We start from the raw sequence: 17,963 nt of genomic DNA, 5'->3' as shown, positions 1-17,963 counted from the left end.
GATCTGCTGCTGGAAAATAGTCACTCTCAGGCCAGAAACCCAAGAGTTCATTTCATATGTCTATAAGCCGGATGTTCATAGTAAGAAAAAAACCACTACTCAAATAGTATTAAAAATACTGACTTCTATATCTATAAGAATACCACAGTAGTATCTAGAACTTTCAGCTGAACTCTGTGAGCTGACTGTTGGATAACTTCCCTGGAACTGACATTAACAAAAATAAAGCCAGGGAAGTTTTAAAGGAGAATGAATTACTGATATAGTATTATCAGCTCTCCCACGAACTAAATTCTGCAGTCTCTCTCGTCCTATAGTTAAACTACTAACAAATTTGCTCGCTTGAATAGGGGTTGGGGAAAGAGGCTGTGAGTGGGATGTCCAAACAGATTTAAAAAAGGGCAGCCATAAGAAGTAAGGGGAAGTAATGTTTGGAAGCCCCTTTTAATCAACTTATTGTGCACATAGCCCATCAGGAAATACCAGAAACTGAAGAACCAGATTAAACTATGACAGATGGAGTTTTGAATAAAGAAGCTCTTAAACAAATATTTAGTCCAAGCTCTGCAAAGAGTTTCCAAAATCAAAGGGCAACCATCACAGTGGGGAAAAGAACTGTTGTTCACTTTTCTGTAATAACCTAAAACTGGAAACAACTCAAATGTCCATCAAAGGACAATGGATAAATTATGGTATATCCATACAATGGAATACAAATAGAAAGGAATGAAACATAGAGTGCTAGCTAGACAGGAAAAAAAGTGTATAATGTATGATTCTATTTATATGAAGTCCAAAAACAGACAAAACTAATCTATAGTGATAGAAATCACTCTTGGGTAATAGGGACCCAGAGAAGGACTGGAAAAGTGGGTATGAGAGATCCTTCCGGGGTGTTCCATATCTTGATCTGGGTTGTGGTTCCAGATACAAATGTGTGAAAATTCATGAAACCCTACACTTAAGATTTGGTATTTTAAGGTAAGTTTCACCTTAAAAAATCTGCTGCTCATACCCTGGTCTTTTTGTGCCTTTCCTTCTTGTACAAATTTATTCAACATCACTGGTAGTACCACCTACAAATTAATCAGCGTGGGCTTACAAAATCACTTGGATTTAAGAAGGATGTGAGGGAGTTCAAGTGGAAGCATATCACCTTAGGAACATGGGCAAGCATGAAGTTTCTCTATGAAGCCTGAGTCAGTCTGAATGTTGTCAGAAATGGGGGTACCCTGGAGCAAATGGCCTCACAGGCCTAGGCAAGTTCTTACCTCAGGAATCCACAGAGCACAGCTGACATGAGCCCATTTAGCTCCTGTCTTGGTGGCTTTCATGGCTCCACCTTTCTTTGGACATAAGATACATTGCGGACGAATGCCCAGGACACAGGAGCGACACAGCCAGCTGCCTTCTGGGACCTTGAGGATGCCGTAGCAGGCCTGGAGACATGAGGAGGAGAGGGGAGAATGATTAGTATCTTCTCACCATGGTTGATGTCTGCTGTCTGGTACAGTCAACAAAGTACCCTCTGTTTTTAGCAGAAAGAGACAAATAAGGCCAAACAAGCTCATATCCAGAATTTGGTAGTTTTAAAACACTCAAAAAAAAAAAAAAAGGCAACTTCCAGTTATCTTTTCTAAGATCAGCATGTCTATCTATGAGAACTGACTTTAATGATGATAGAATAAGACTAGAAGGGAATAGACGCAAAAGCTAGCCCACCTGTTATTTGCCTTTGGGGATTACATATATTTTTCTTTTTCCCCTGTTTTCTAAAGCTTCTTCAATGATTATTATAATTAGTCATATACTTATTGAACAATTTCTACATGTCATGCAGTGTTGTGATCAAGAAAAAGTGTTAGAAAATAAACAGAATGAAACTTCTGAGGAGCAAATGAGCTGACGTTTAAAGCCTAACAGTGCCTAGTGTATAAAAAGCACTTAGCAAATTGTAGCAATTACTTGCTTGGGTTGAAGAAAAAGGGCTTTGTGAATGATTCCTGAATTGAACAGAATATTAGACTAAACACAATACTCCATAATGAGTTCTGGAAGCTGCTTCAAAATCCTTTAAGGAATGAAGCTGGACAAATAAATAAATGAATTACTAGAGGAGGAAGGAGATTAATTTGGAAAACGTTCTAGATTTCCTTTTCACTACCTCCATTTTGCCCACCCTTCCCCACTTACTGCTCTACTCTCACCATTAGAGATCAAACCTGGGGGCCACATGGCTCCCCGTATAGCCTGGCACACCCTCCACCACTGACTGATTCATCATGGCAGCTTCATGCCTCCCCTAGGAGGTTCACTCATAGCTCAGATTCAAGTTACAACAGGTGCCCAGATTCAAGTTACAACAGGTGCCATGATGTCAATCCCCTAACTTGCCTCTTTTCCAAACTCTATCCATATTGCTCCCATGGTTCCCAGCTTCCAGATCCAAATTCCTGCACTCATATTATCCACTTTCCTTCATCTACTGCCTCTGGGGCTTACTAGTCCTTCCTACAGAGTGATCCCTAGACTCTGACCTTTCTATCCATCCCACCATAACTGCTCTATATTCAAGTCCTCATCAGGTCATACCTAGATTGATTTATTTCTAAGTCCTCTTTTACCCCCTTCACGCCTTCAATCCTTCCTCAGTTTGGCTGCCATATTCTTCTTATTAAAACAATGAATTTATACCACTGCACAGCAACATACCCTTTAGAAATTCCTTCTGTTATTACCCCCACCCCCATTTAAACCAGGGGTTCATAAACTACGTGAGGCCTGTTTTGTAAAGCCAGTAAGCTGAGAATGGTTTTCATACTTTTAAAAAGATGTTAAAAAATAGGTAACAGGGACTATATATATAGCCCTCAAAGTCTAAAAATATTTACTATCTTGCCCATCGAAGAAAATGTTTGCTGGCCCCTGATCTAAAGCCTGCTTCTCCTCACCTCGCTTCTCAGATCACTGCATCCCCTTGTGTCTGCTCTACTTCTCCACCCCTGTGCTCTACTCAGTGTGGTTTCCATCACTAGGTATGTAGTCCACATCATGTAGTCTTCTCTACTTTGGCTGTTATGTTTCGTCTCCTCAGTGAGATTTTAAGGTCACTGGGGGTTAGGTCCTTTGTCATCAGTTTATCTGGAATGCTCTTCATACTGAGCTCAAGTAGGTGGTTTGGTAGAACAACTTAATTTAGCTCAAGAACTGAAGCTGGACTCCAACCAGGCTGCTCTCACAATAGCAGGGCATCATTTTATAATTTTCAAAGCTGTCCTTTCTCTGAGGTCCAGAAAGATTGTTAGGAAATGAAAGCAAGCTTCATTCCTAGAACAGAGCCTCTTCCAGACCAGCAGAAGAAAAACCAATGGCCGGTTCTAGGAATACTCTATATCTCCTGGCCATTCTATTGGGAAGAAAATCATTTACTGAATCTTGTGTAGATGTATTAATAGTCATAAGACCATAGAGCCTGTATTTCATAGCAGTGGTTCTTAACTTTTTGTAGATCACAAAATGATGAAGGCTGTGGACTCTCTTGAGAAAATTGCACAAGTGCATGAACATATGTTTTGCATATAATTTCGGGGGGTAATAAACTCAATGCCAAATATTACATATATGACAAATATAAAGACTATGACCATGTACCTTCACGCAAATTAATTTAAGCCTCAATTTGAGTGTTCAATACCTGGACTAATAAGCAGAAAATGGAACATTTAAAGGGACTTGGAATGGTCTTAATTTTCACATTTTTTAATGAAAAAAATTTAAATTTACTATTAAAATCTGAAGTCTATTGATGTAAACCTCTCTTCTAAAATGCTGACAATAAGTGTATTATAGGCACAGAGGAACAAACATTTGAGATAATATGGCAGTAAATAAGAAAAATTATGTTTAATAAATACAGATGCCAACATGTTTCAGATTCTGTTAAAGAGTAAACCAAATTTTTCAAATCATTTAAAGTCACTTTTCAGTCAACAGAGGGAGCTCTAACCTAAGTAACTCTTTAGAATTCAAGTGACTATACTCACTTGGGAAGAATCTCTTTTGTATGAAACTTTATGTGGCACGACATCCAGCTTTATTTAATACAAACCAGTTTACATTCTGCAAAGCTTGGTCAAGTGTCACTGTCATCTTTTTCTACGTGATGAAAGGGCATCATTTATAGTCTTTATTGGATGTTTTCAAAACAAATAAAATACCTTTGAGGAGAATTATGCTTCATTTCGTTAGTCAAAAAACCTGAAAATAGTTCCTTAATATTTTGTCTCAACTGTGAAGGACAAATACAGAAAATATATACAGCTGACCTTTGTACTTCTCCCTTTAAGCCTACTACAGATTTGCAATCATTTACCTGAAAATCCTAGAGTGAGAAACATCAGGAAATTCAGGATTGCTCAGATCTCAGGAAAGTAATACAGTACACACACGCTATAACACCTAACCCCTCAATGGGACCAGGGGCAGTACCATATAATCAAATTCATTAATATTTCTTTAAAAAATATGTGATATTTACACAAAATGGGATAAAGACTATAAATAGCCTCATATTGGGTGAGTTCTACTATTGCCCCAAATCAGTTTTGGTGCCAAACTTCAGCAAAAATTTGCAGTTTTCAGAGTTTTAAAAGTTTGGAATTGCAGAGAAGGGATTGGTGGACCTGTATTGTCAGATACTTAAGTTCATACTTACGTAGTAAAGATTTCTCTCTCTAAGGTGTGACATAAATGACAATAACTGGTGGAGTGAATATAAATTTTTGAAATCTAGTATTTTAAGGGACACAAGTAAAATGAAGAAAAAGACCCAATTGGTGACAGAATAATTTTGAGTACCTTCTAATACAGAGGGTTAGATTAGGTGGCCCAGGGAATTAAACTAAAGTCTTAAGCTTTGGTTTCTCTCTATTTCTTGTATTCTAAAATACAAATCCTATCCTTCAGGGTTGACAGGACAAAACTGAAGTTCCTCAGTTTATGAGAGAAGCCCCTTCACATGCATCCATTGTATCCTTCTCTACCCTAACTCTCCATGCCTTCCCTGCTCCACTCACTACTGAAGTGCTCAGAGTTGCCTCCAATGTGCTTTGCCCACTCTCACTACCCGTCTGAATATGTTCTCCTCTCTGCCTGAACAAACGTTGCTGTTTTATCTGGCATTCAGCTTGGATACCACCTCATGGAAGTTGTCCCCAACTCCTATCCCTCCCATGTACCTCCATAGCAGCAGGGACTTCTATCTACAAAAAATGACATACTATGCTAAATGGGCAGTTTCCCTGTAGTCCCCACACCAGACTCTGATCTCCTTGAGGGTGAAGACCATGTCTGCCTCTTCATCACTGACTGTGTCTTCAGTATACAGCATAGTTCTAGCAAATGGATAGTGTTGTGTACCTATCTGCTAGATAAATTAATAAAATGAATGAAACGTACAACAGGTTCACAAGAGTGAAAAAATCACTTAGGGTCGGGGAGTTCAAGAAAGGATTTGAACTATTTTGGAAGATATGTAGATTTTTGACAGCTGGAGGTGGGAGACGACATTTTAAATTGGAGTATGGCTGAAATCTGGAGAAAGGACAGTATCAGGAATATTTATCACTGCCACCTTGAGTCACCTTATTTCACTGGAGCACAGGGCTTGTGGAGGAAGAAAAGAGCTGAAAAGAATGGTGATATCATTATTAATTAAAAAGGCAGTGTGGCAGAAAGAATGAACTAGCTCTAAGAGCTTGGGTAGTCACTTCTCTTAGTATTACCTGTGAAACTGAGGAGTGGGACAGTCTTTTACAATCCTAAGACTATATTATCTTTAACAATGAAGTAGACCTAGCTTCCTGGGAGTGGTATATTTGGGAGATGGAGGATGTCTCTGGGTACCAGGATAAGGAGTCTGAACTTCCAGCTGTGGGAAGTATAAACTCACCAAGGTTACTGACCAGGGTTGTAACTTGATGATGTAACAGAGATTTGAAGTCAGAGGACAGACTCCAAGGCAGGCAGCAAGGAGACTCCCCAGGGGACTGTAAAAGTACTGAACAAGGCAATCTCAATGCCCAATGCATGGGCATAAAGGGATATAATAAACATCCAGGTTTAACCCCCTGGGGTAAAATTAGTAAGTAAGTCACCTTGGGGATTATAAGAAGTATTGTTTCTAAAGGAATTACGGAAGAACAGCCAGGCCAAATCTTTATTTTCCCCCTAAATGTGAGCTGCTACCCAGATATGGGTGCTAGAGATTATCACTGAGCTTCAGCAAGGCTGACCGTAGGGAGGTGGCGGTCTCCACTCTCACTAACCTGATGCACACAGATGTTACACTTATCACAGAACACCATATCATTCCCTTCTTCACTGTCTGGAGACCGGCACACATCACAGATCACATCTTCATCATACTCTATGCCTAGCCCTTCCTCTGTCTCAATAGCATGGTTCATATTTTCATGGCAATGGCGTTCCAGGACTTCTATTGCTTTTTCCATAAGATTCTCATCAACTGGCCCACAACCTGCACAGAAATACAAACAATCAATCAACCCATCAGTCAGCTGTCATTCTCAAATCACCTACTGAGAGCTCAGTGCAGGGGTGAGGATATTCTAAAGGATAAAACCGTCTCTTCTTTGATCTAAAACAACCAGATTTCAAAGAATCATTTACTAGAGCTATTCTATTATTTACCTATCATTACATATTAGTGTTTTGACACACGAGTGAGAAATATATTTCACCATATTGCTTAAGATATATTACTGACCCTCTCAATTTTCTATCTAAATCCTAGCCAGTCTACTCCTAAATCTCTCTGTTTCCTCTTATTCTCACTGAGGGAGGACTTTAAATGAACTTTGTATTAATTTTTAATACTTTAACTTATAGCATTATAAAATAATTAGACTCACATACCTATTTGATATAAATAATCATTCTTAGCAAATTAGTCCCAATGAGCACATCTAATAGTTATACAAGGAAATTTTTATATGAAAAGGTATTAAATCATAAAAGAAAATTCTAGATACTATACATATGAAATATTTTGTTTTCAAACCTGACTTTTTAAAAAATCCAATAATATTTTTCAATGGCACACTCCAATATAAAATAAACCTATTAGCATTTACAAAGGTCTAACTGCAAATTCTGAAATTACGCTTTTTGCTTCTTGATTCCTTTTCCTTCTATACTTTTAACTTTTCTTAGTCTATAAAAGATTTATATGGTGGACATTGATAAAATTAAACATTTTTCTGCTTGGGCAGACTAATGATTTTGTGAGAGCACATATATTTATTCTAAAAGCTCATAAACTCAGAAATAATTCTCAAAATGACCTAAAACAAATTTATTCAAGTATTCTACTTAATTTGTACTATGAGATATCCTAAGGAACTTTGAAATTCCACATAAATTACCTTTTCAATGTTGTAAGTACTTATAAAACAAACAAACAAAAAACTAGGTAATGTTTCATTTTTCCAGCCAAGACAAATGACAATTTTTTTTTTCTGGAGTTAAGAAGTATAGTGTTTGGTTATAAGAGCACCTGGATTCAAATTCTAACTTGACCTCATATTGATTATGTAAACTTTGACAAGTTATTTATCTTCTTTAGGGCTTAGTTTCCTTATCTATAAAATAAAATAAGGCTTATACCAAACTCGCTGATTTCTAGTGAGGCTGAAATGAGGTAATATTCATACGTTGCTTAGTATAGTGCCTGGTATATAGTAAATGCTCAATTTTTAAAATTTCTTAATCTGAATTTAAAAAATGCTTAATTTAATGTTGTTTTTAAATGTTTATTTTAAGTTCTTAGAAGCCTCACTACAATACCATTCCTTAGCTAAAGGAATGCTTGAACTAAGTCAATTCTCTTTTAAAACTTTTCCAAGCCTAAATGCAATGTGGTATCCTGGATGATATCCTGGAACAGAAAAAGGTTATTAATAGAAAAATTGGTGAAATCCCAATAAAATCTGGAATTTAGTTAACAATAATGTACCTGTGTTGGTTTCTTAGCTTTGACAAATGCACCACGTTAAAGTGAAAAGTTAACATTAGGGGAAACAAACTGTGTGAGGGGTATATGGTAACTGTACTAAAGGTACAACTTTTCTGTAAATTTGAAACTATTCCTAAATTTAAAAAGTTTATTTTAAAAAACTCATTCAAAGAAAATTAACTGCAAAATGCCAAAGGGATCTTGTTATAAGGTAAAGACACGTTGAAGGCAGCACTGTAATTACTGTAATGTATATGGATGTTATATGGTTCATAAACACCACACATCGAGCCATCAACCCACTTGATTATACTCCCATATTTTGATTTTCCCATCAGTCTTTTATTTTCTTCTTTTTGTGGTTCCCACCCTAAATTGACCTCCCTTCCTCTTAGAAGGCAAAGCAAAAGAAGCCATAAAACAAAAAGTTTTAAAAGGAGTAAGTATTGGTTACTGGATAAGTACCACCATTATGTCAAATTGGATTTAATACAATTTTAATTTTTTGTTTACATACATTCAGATACCAACCTTGAAATAAAGAAAGAAGAAAGAGACAGAAGAGAGAGAGAGAGAGAGACAGAGAGACAGAGAGAGACAAGAGAGAGACAAGAGAAGAGAGACAGAGAGAAGAGGGAGGGAAGAAAAGGAAAACCACTGATCCTTGTACTAACAATGAACAAATGTGATTCAAACAAAAATGAATCCTTCACCATATCTCTTATGTAGAACTAAAAATCACCCACAATTCGACAGGACCACTTGGACCAAAACACTGCTCATATTGAAGACAGGTCAAAAAGAGTTGCGTATAAATAGAAACTACATTTCTTTTTAGTCTAGGATTTCTCAGCGTTGCTGGTATGGTTCTGTATGGCATACATTCTCTTCAAAATTATTATTATTTTACTTCGAAGATTTTTTTTTGTTTTTACTTCATTTTATTTTATTGTTGAGAACTGCATGACAACTCTAGAACTCACTTGAGGTAGCTAAGACTACCTCCAGTTGGGGATATTTTGCCCTACGCCTGCCATTCTTCTTCCATGCAGCAAAATTACAAGTCCTGCATTAAGGCATCCTGGTCACATCAACCTGTCAGTTGTAGTGGTGCTGCCTAATGCTGAAGATGGAGCTTCTCTCCATGAGGAGGAGATGGTAGAGGTGCTACTACCTTTGGCCCTGCTTACCAATGTGAGTGCTTTTCAGGTCTGAGTGAGGAGCCAGTCTTAGAACCCTTCTCAAGCAGAAGTCTAATCAGCCATAATCGCTCTCACACTCAGAACTCGGAAACAGCCTCATGAAACCTACATGCCATCCCTGATCTGTGCTATTCACTATGAATAAGGAAAGAAAAGGTCAGATTTAAATGTTATTGCTCTATTTCAATATGCTTATGTATTTCAAGGTATGCCTTATTAAGATAAAATCAAAGAGAAAAATAAACGAAAAGGCCAAGAAAGAAGCCACAAGATGAAAGCAAGTTAAATGGTTCTGACAACTTAAAAAAAAATCACAAGTTGAGTCAAGGAACAACTTACTTGTGGGAATACAACTTACCCATTTCTGCAAGGTCTTCATTGAGTGACTGGAGCCAGAAGATGTCCATGTCGTCTAGGTCATAGCGGCACACAGATGCTGCCAGCTCCGTGATGTTGATATAGCCAGGCTCTGTGGTCTCTGGATTGGAGCACTGGATATACTTCCGGGGCCGGATAAACAGAACATCCTTTACTTTCTCAGCTACAATCCTAGAAGAGCAAAAGAAAGACACTGATAACAATCAACATGACAGATTTGCACACACTGACTGGATGGGCCCAATAGCACTCAGATAATACAGTGGGGTTAAATGCTCTCTCTTTCTACCCTGTGGAAATCTCCTGTTCTGTCAACTTGGAGGAGTGGTAAATCCTTTTCTATTAGAAAGCAAATCGTTCTACAAAATCAGTTTTGTCATCTGCTGTGAAGAGTGACTGCTAATGAAATGCTCCCGGGTCTCAACTACTATTCATTGTAATAAAATGAGGCATTGGGTGTTCTTGGTGCAGTGGCCACCAAATTTATTTAGAAGGGGAAATCAAGGAAAGGGTGATGAACAAAGGCACAGACAGATTCCCTACCAAAGATAAATTTCAGCTCATGCTTTTCTGCCATGGAGGCAATTCTGGATGGTGGTAAAGGCTACAAACTCCTATAAACCTGTTTTTTTCTGCCACTCACTTGTATGGCGATCTTAGGCAATTACTTAATTTCTATATGGTTCAGTTTTCTTAGCTAAAAAATAAGGTCAATGATGATAAATTATGATAAAATAATATCAAACTTTTAAGGCTACTATGAAAATTATATGAAATAAAATATGTAAAGTACTGAGTATAGAGTATAATAAAAATAAATGTTCACTAATGTCGTTGTTATTGTTTTATTTATTATTTTAGCTATTTATGTATATGAGTTAAAGCCAAGAAGCCACAAACTTACACAAACTTAAGGTACTTCTCAGCCATAAATGATAGTGATCATAAATCTGAGCCAGGGTACATGATGGGATGAAAGATTCTTGCTCTTCCATCAACTTCTCCAGCAGGCCCAAGTAAACCCATATTTCCTCTCACTCCTTCTGACACTTAAGAGCCCAAGGCAAGGAAACCAAGCAAGGGAAGAAACAGAAGTATCTCACACCAATGGCCTATTCTACTAACAATGTTTTAGACGCTGCATGAAGCATCAGAAAATATAACCAAGAGAAAACCTGGATTATTATTCCCTGGCAATTTTAAAGGACAAGGTGGACCATCTGAAAAAAGAGAGAAGGAAACAGACATATATTTCACTATAAAATAATGAAAATTGTTTCTCTGTAAGGCTTCTGGAGCCAGTTTTTTAAGAGTTACTATATATATAGAGGGACTCAATCATAAATGTATTCATATGAACACATATAAATACATATAGGCAAAGTCCACTCTGTAAATATAGAGTAAATATTTCCTCCTAAGCATTCTTCCAAAAGCTTATGATTCCAAATAATATATGCTGAATTAAGTTAGTAGCTACACATATTTGCATGTTAACTTTCCTACCATATGGAGTTTTTAAAGCCAAAGGCAACAAATATTTAAGTAAAAAGCAGAACCCTAAAATATTAATTGAAGCGAAAAACTTGGGAACTGCTGTCAGAGGACTGCTTCCAGCTGAAATGAACCCAACTGAAAAGGACAAGACATGTATATGAATTCTCCAGAGACTATATGAGATTAAATATGCTGCGCTTTTTTGATGCATGGCATATGAGGTAATTTTAGAACATCTATTTTTTTCAAGAGTCATCTTTTTCTTAAAGGAAGAATATTTTGCTAATTATTCATTTCAACTGCCTCAAATTCTATGTGGAATGAGGTAGACTATAAATGTTTTTAAATTAATATGTTTATTAAACTTCTGGAAGAAAACAAAGGAGAATATCTTTACAATCTTGGGATAGGCAAAAATACTTTAAATAAGACACAAAAGCTATTCACCATAAAGAGATCAAAAAACTTCTGTTTATCAACTATATATAATAAACTCTTACAAATCAATTAGAAAAAGACAGACAATCCAATTAAAAACTGGGCAAAATCTTAGACACTTGACAAATAAAGCTATCCAGATGGCAAGAAAACTTTTAAAAGTTTCTCAATTTCATTAGTTATCACAGAAATGCAAATTGAAATCAATCACTATTACCCACCAGAATGGCTAAACTTGAAAACTGACCAAAAACTGACAATACTAAGTGTTCATAAGGAAGTGGAGCAAACAGACCTCTCATACACTGCTGGTGGGAGCGTGAATTGGGACAACCAGTTTGGCAAACTATTTGGCAGTAGATATTATAGCTGAACAGATACATACTACATCACCTAGCAAACCCATTCCTAGAAATATACTTAACAAAAAGTACACGTATGTCTATCAAAAGATGAAGAAAAATGTCCCTATTACCATTTTTCATTAATATATAGCTGAAAACTGGAAGCAATCCAAACATCTATCAAGAGCAGAATGGATAAATAAAATGTGGTATATTTACCCAATGGAATATGACACAGAAGTGAACCTTAATGATTGACTACATGCAACAGCATGGATGAATCTCATAACCACAGTGATAAACAACATGAAGTTCAAAAACTGGTGAAATAATCACTTATGGTGATAGAAGTCAGTTAGTGGGCAGGAACAGAAGGAAGCTTCTAGGGTGTTGGTAATGTTCTATTTCTTTATCTGAGTGGCAGTTAAACGAGTATATTTAATTCACTGAGTTATAGATTTCTGTGTATATATTATACTTCAAAACAAAATTTATAGTAATGATGATATTATCTCTTACCTTTTCATATGCATATTTTCATATGTATCTAAAGATATGAATCTAAGGACTGAATCTGACAAACAAATTATAGACTGAACCAGTAACACCAAACACAAAAGAACGTATGGGTAAAGTTAACGCACACTCACAAGGAGAAATTCTTGTTAAATTCTTATTTTGATAAGAGGAGAAGGTCTATGAGAATTAGTGAAGAAAATATTACTTCGAAATTTTAAAAATGAAGCTTTAATATCTTCAAGTACATATAACATTACTACTGCTGGAGGAAATCCTAGGATTTTCCCTGGGTGATTTTCTTCCCTGGCCACTATACACTAAGGTAATAGAGACACTCTCTGAATGGTCAGCAGACTACTGACCAAATCAGCAAAAGCTCACAAGCCCGGAGGTCTAAGAAATTTTGTTAGAATGATGCAGTAAGTGCAGTTTTCAATTTGGATGCTTGAGTGTAAATGAATGTTGTAATAACTTTCTGGATGACTGACCTTTGGTGAAAGGACCCACAACCACTCCTGCTTAGCCCTGTAGAAAGAAGGCCTATCCACCTGCTACTCCTCAGAGTAGGCCAACTATCTGCTATCTCCGGCCCATGTGAACACTGCTGTGACACTGAGGAGGCATTAAAAAGAAGCTGCAACCACTCTAACCTTACCTATGGCCTCTTTTGGTGTCTTACGCACAGTGAGTCCTCAGTGTACCTTCAGTTGATCTAAGTCTCTAGGCAAGTAGAGACTATGCATCATTTCCCAATGAGCAGATTAGAAACATTTGTGAACAGCACAAATATTGCACAAATACTATATATCATGGATTTTTTAAAGGCTGGAAATAAATGTCTTAAAAGCTAACTAAATAGGAGATCCTTGTAGTAATGTCTCTAGGAGTAGTTTCCCAAGATGCCCCTCGCTAATCTTTCCACTTGAGGCTACCACTTCTCTACCAGATTCCATGCTTCATCTATGAAACAGGACAATTATAATCTCTGTGATGGATGTATTTTTAAAATCCCACATGCTCTTCTATGTGACTTTGCCACTCCCACATCAAGTGGTAAAATCTTTTTCCCCTCCTCTTCAATCAGGGAGAGCTTGTGAGTGTTTCTGCCAATGGAATACAGCAGAAGTAATGCTATGAGAGTTGCCAAGGCTTGGTCATAAAAGGGAATATAGCTTTCACCTTGTTTGCTGGAACATGTGCATGTGGAGCTATGCCTAAGGTCTATAAAAGGTCTGCCTATGCTCACGTCATGCTGTGAGGAAGCCAAACCGCATGGAAAGGACACGTGCAGTCCTTATGACATTTCAGCCCAGGTGACAGACATGTTAGTGAATAAGCCTGCAGATGATTCCAGCCCCCAGCTGCTGAGTCATCCCCAAACTGCAAGTCTTAGATGAGGTCATAGGTATTGTACAGTAGAAACAAGCCATCTTTACTATGCTCTATCTGAATTCCCAACCCACAAAATCCATGAATATGATAACATAGTTGCTTGATGCTGCTAAGTTTGGGGACAACAGTAACTGGAAAAAACAATTTATATAATAATAGTACTGGAAAAACTGCCAAAAGACTGCTTTAAATTTTAAGTAAAAGTGTATATCAAAGTCTCTGTACACTGTGCTCTGTACTGATTCTCATAATTGAAAGGAAGAATGGTAGGGGACTGCTGCTGCCTAAAATGGAATGGAAAAGGAGGTGTGGGAAGACTGGGGCAAGGAGAGTAGGGGGAGGTAAGAGAGGCATGGTGATAGAATACAGCAGTGGAGTGGAAGGCAGGCAGGTTTGTGCTCCCATTTACCATTAGGGGCTGTTCTTCTCTTGACTTACTGTATGAAATCTAAATTATCTTTTGAAAGTAGATCCAAGAGGATCTCCTTTAACATTGAATATGGGGTATAAGGCAATGAAGAATCAAAGATGACTAAGAATTCTGGCCTGAAAGACTGAAAAGCAGAGTTACAGCAGAAAAGGATGGATCTACCATAAGTTAAATGTGGAAAATTATAGGTAGAACTAGTTTGGGAAGATCAGTAGTTTAGTTTGGGACATTTTAAGTCTGAGGTATCTACTGTACATCCAAGTGGAAAGGTTGAACTAGTCATTATATATTTGAGTCTGGAGTTTAGTGAAGAAAGTACTGCTGTCCACAGCCCAGTTAGTCAAACTTTTACATTCCAAGGAGAAATAAGGGCCTGTCTGAAAATCTAATTATTCCCCCTTTCAGTATCATTAACAACCCAGAAGAATAAGATGATATATTGCTAAGTGAAAAAAACAAGAACGTTCCCATTTATTTATGTATACATACATGTGTATAAGTATATATACTGTACAGTTAATGTTTTGTATTCTAATGATTATTTTTATAATAAGTCAGTAATTCATCTAGTTTTAAAAACACACACGGTAAGTACATAATTAACCACTTGTGTGTCATACAACTTATAATGCATACTTCCTTTCAACCAAACATGAAGCATTGTTTTCCTTCCATTAGAACCTTATTGCAATAGAAACTAATTTAAATATCCAAATGAAAACCTACAAAAAAACTATCTGAAGCTTGTTTATTACTGACTAGTGTCAAAATCATCCACAGTCCACCTGAAAACATGTAATGGGGTTGACACTTTATTTGTTGAACTTTCAAAACATTCCTTGTGGTAGTAAACATATCTAAGTAGCTGTAACTTACAGGGCAAGCTGGCTCTGTAATTCTCTGTACCCCTTCCCTCAATCACCACATACAAATATTACACTATGAGATAAGAGAACTGCAGACAGGACAATGGAACAGAGGGAAAAACCTAACCTGAAAGCCAAAACAAAATTCTGAAAGGTTTGCTTCACCTACTCTATTGTGTTTTTTTCTTTATCATAGCACAAATAGAGTAATTCTAGCACCCCAGGATTAGGTCAATTAATTTACATACGTCCAAAATTACTTTTAAGTCCATTAGGAAATAAAATTCTGATGTATTTGAAAGTCTTGTGAATTAAGTAATAAAAAGCAAGTGTTTACTTTGGTTTTATTAGTATGTAAGCATCTCTAGCTGATTGATTAATCTGTCTGTAGGCAATAAGACAAGGAACTCAAATATAAACATTAAAATATTACTATTGTGATAGACTGAAGACAGTCACAAATCCTTTGATAGTTCTGTCGAGAGGTAGGGTCTACTTCCCTCCCATTCAGACTGGGAGCTCTCTGCAACTGCTCTAATGAAGGATGGTGGAATGTTGTGCCAGTTACTGAGTCCAGGCCTTGAGACTAGCAGCTTCCACCTCTTATCTCTTGGAATACTCACTCTTGGAGCCCAGAGCTGGCATGTAAGAAGTCAGGTTATTCTGCTGAGAGACCATGTGGAGAGGTCCTAAGACAATCTGGGAATCTGGGTAGTGCAGATCATAGCATCAACTGCCATCAGTGTTACAGTAGTGAATAAAATCAGTAAGATTCCTGTGCTCATGTGGGGGTGAATTTGTGATGTCACTGTAAAGAGTAGCGGAGAAATGTTATGTGTTCACCAAACCCTGTTTCCTTTCTCATTTAGGCACATAGCAAGACTTCATTCTGCAGCCTCCTTTGCAGTTAGGTGGGCCATGTGAATGAGTTCTGGCTTATGGCATAGCCTAGCTGCCTCCACCTCCCAAATATACTACATAACCCTTCATACTGTCTCTTTTTTCCTGCAGACTGGATTTAGGGGTGGAGAAAGGAGTGGGAAAGGACCTAGCAGGTAGAGGAGCCACTAATAAAAAACAAAACAAAACAAAACCCGAGTCCCTGAATGAGTACATGGAGCAGAAGTGACCCACATCCCAAACCCATATTGGATGGAGACATGTACAAGAAATAAAATCTTCATTGTGTAAAGATGATGAGACTTGTGGGGATGTCTGTCATAGCAGTTGGCCTATCTTGATTAATAAATAATGGTAAAGAATTGTTTCCCAATATTTTAAGATATATTTTAACTTAAATAAAAATAACTATTGTATTAAATTCATCGAATTTCTCTAACAGATTTATATTTTAGAATATTTTCTCCAGAGAAGTGATTTCTATCAGTAGAAAATAACTAATTAGGTTTTAACAAACTAAGGTGGAGGAACCAACCCAAAATAATGTTTTTACATTCCGATACTCTTCATGTGCTATTGTAAACTGCTATAACATTCTGTACTGAAAACTTTTAGCACAGAATTAAGAAATGTCATCATGCTTCAATGCACACTAATTTACAATTTTTAAAATTTGGGATCTAACTCTAGGTGGTGAACACACAATGCAATATATGTACGACTTTCTGTTGAATGATACACTTGAAACTTATTTTTGTTAAACAATGTCACCTCAATAATTTTTAATAAAATAAAATTTGGAAGACAGGAAGAATTTTTACAATTGAATAGTTATTAATTAACATTTCTTTATAGGAAAGCAATACATGATCACTGAAGATATTAGTTTTAAATCTAAAAGCAATCATTGCAAGGGTTTATTATGAAACATTTATGTTAGTTTAGATTTGGAAGTTATGGCAGAAGAAACTTCAATTTGTGGCTTTGAGAATAAAGCTAACTTATTTTTGGAATTTTTATAAGAGTTTATTTGAGCCAAACTGACAACATGTGCTAGAGAGCAAGATCAAGTGCTCCCAAAGCTACTACTATCTTTTAATTTCAAAAACTGTTTAAAAATTATTTCAGTAGTGTAAATAAACAGTTACCACACACCTCCTTAACTTCTCTAGGAGTTTTGTAATTTATGAAAAACAACAACAACAAAGACATACAAAAAACACATTAACATAAAAAGTTATAAAATTAACCAATAAAAGGAACATAAATGGTGTTTTGTCATATAGTGGGAAAAAAGTAACATATTTGTCAGAGTCAAGCATAAAGTAGAGAAATTAACATCTTAGTTCAAAACAGGAAAAACTTGAAGTCACCTTGGTGAATTTGTGAAAGACGAGATTTGAAAAAAAATAGAACTGGGATTTCTTGGTGATTCAAGAACCGTTTTCTTCCACAGCAGTCTTGTTTATAAGTGACTCATAAAACCAAGATGGGTGGGGTTAGGGTATTTAGCATCTATGACTTTTAAAAAGTAAGCTGCTCAACAAATGAACCTGGGGCACCTGGATATCCACATGCAAAGGAATGAAGTTGAACCCCTAATACCTTATATCATATACAAACATTAAGTGAAATGGATCAAAGACCCAAATGTAAGAGATAAAACTAAAAATTCTTAGAAAAAAATAAGTGTAAAGTTTCATGATCTTGATTTAGGCAATGATTTCTTAGATCTGACACCAAAAGGATAAGCAACCAAACGAAAAAAATAGAAAAACTAAACTTCATCAAAATTAAAAACTTTTGTGCCTCAAAGGACACTACCAAGAAAGTAAAAAGACAATCCATAGAATGAAAGAAAATATTTGCAAATCATATATTTGATACGACTTATATCCAGAATATGTAAAGAACTTTTTCAACTCAACAATAAAGACAGCCCAATATTTAAAATAGGCAAAA

General features: G+C 36.5%; 1 protein-coding gene across 5 annotated transcripts in view; it reads right to left on the bottom strand.

Annotated features, from left to right (window-relative positions):
• JADE3 (jade family PHD finger 3) overlaps positions 1-17,963 on the bottom strand; it is a 135,052-nt gene that overhangs the window by 20,320 nt on the left and 96,769 nt on the right. For all 5 annotated transcript variants that reach the window (XM_039866397.1, XM_039866400.1, XM_039866396.1 and 2 more), the window contains 3 exons: positions 9,596-9,786; positions 6,327-6,538; positions 1,272-1,439 (listed from right to left, as the gene is read on the bottom strand). In XM_039866397.1, the coding sequence (XP_039722331.1) occupies positions 1,272-1,439; positions 6,327-6,538; positions 9,596-9,786 (571 nt within the window). The remainder of the gene's footprint in view (positions 1-1,271; positions 1,440-6,326; positions 6,539-9,595; positions 9,787-17,963) is intronic.

Source organism: Pteropus medius, unplaced genomic scaffold (genome assembly GCF_902729225.1).
Source record: "Pteropus medius unplaced genomic scaffold, Ma_sr-lr_union100, whole genome shotgun sequence".
Lineage (NCBI taxonomy): Eukaryota > Metazoa > Chordata > Mammalia > Chiroptera > Pteropodidae > Pteropus > Pteropus medius.
The sequence above is the reverse complement of the archived record's forward strand: the minus strand, read 5'-3'. Positions and strand labels throughout refer to the sequence as shown.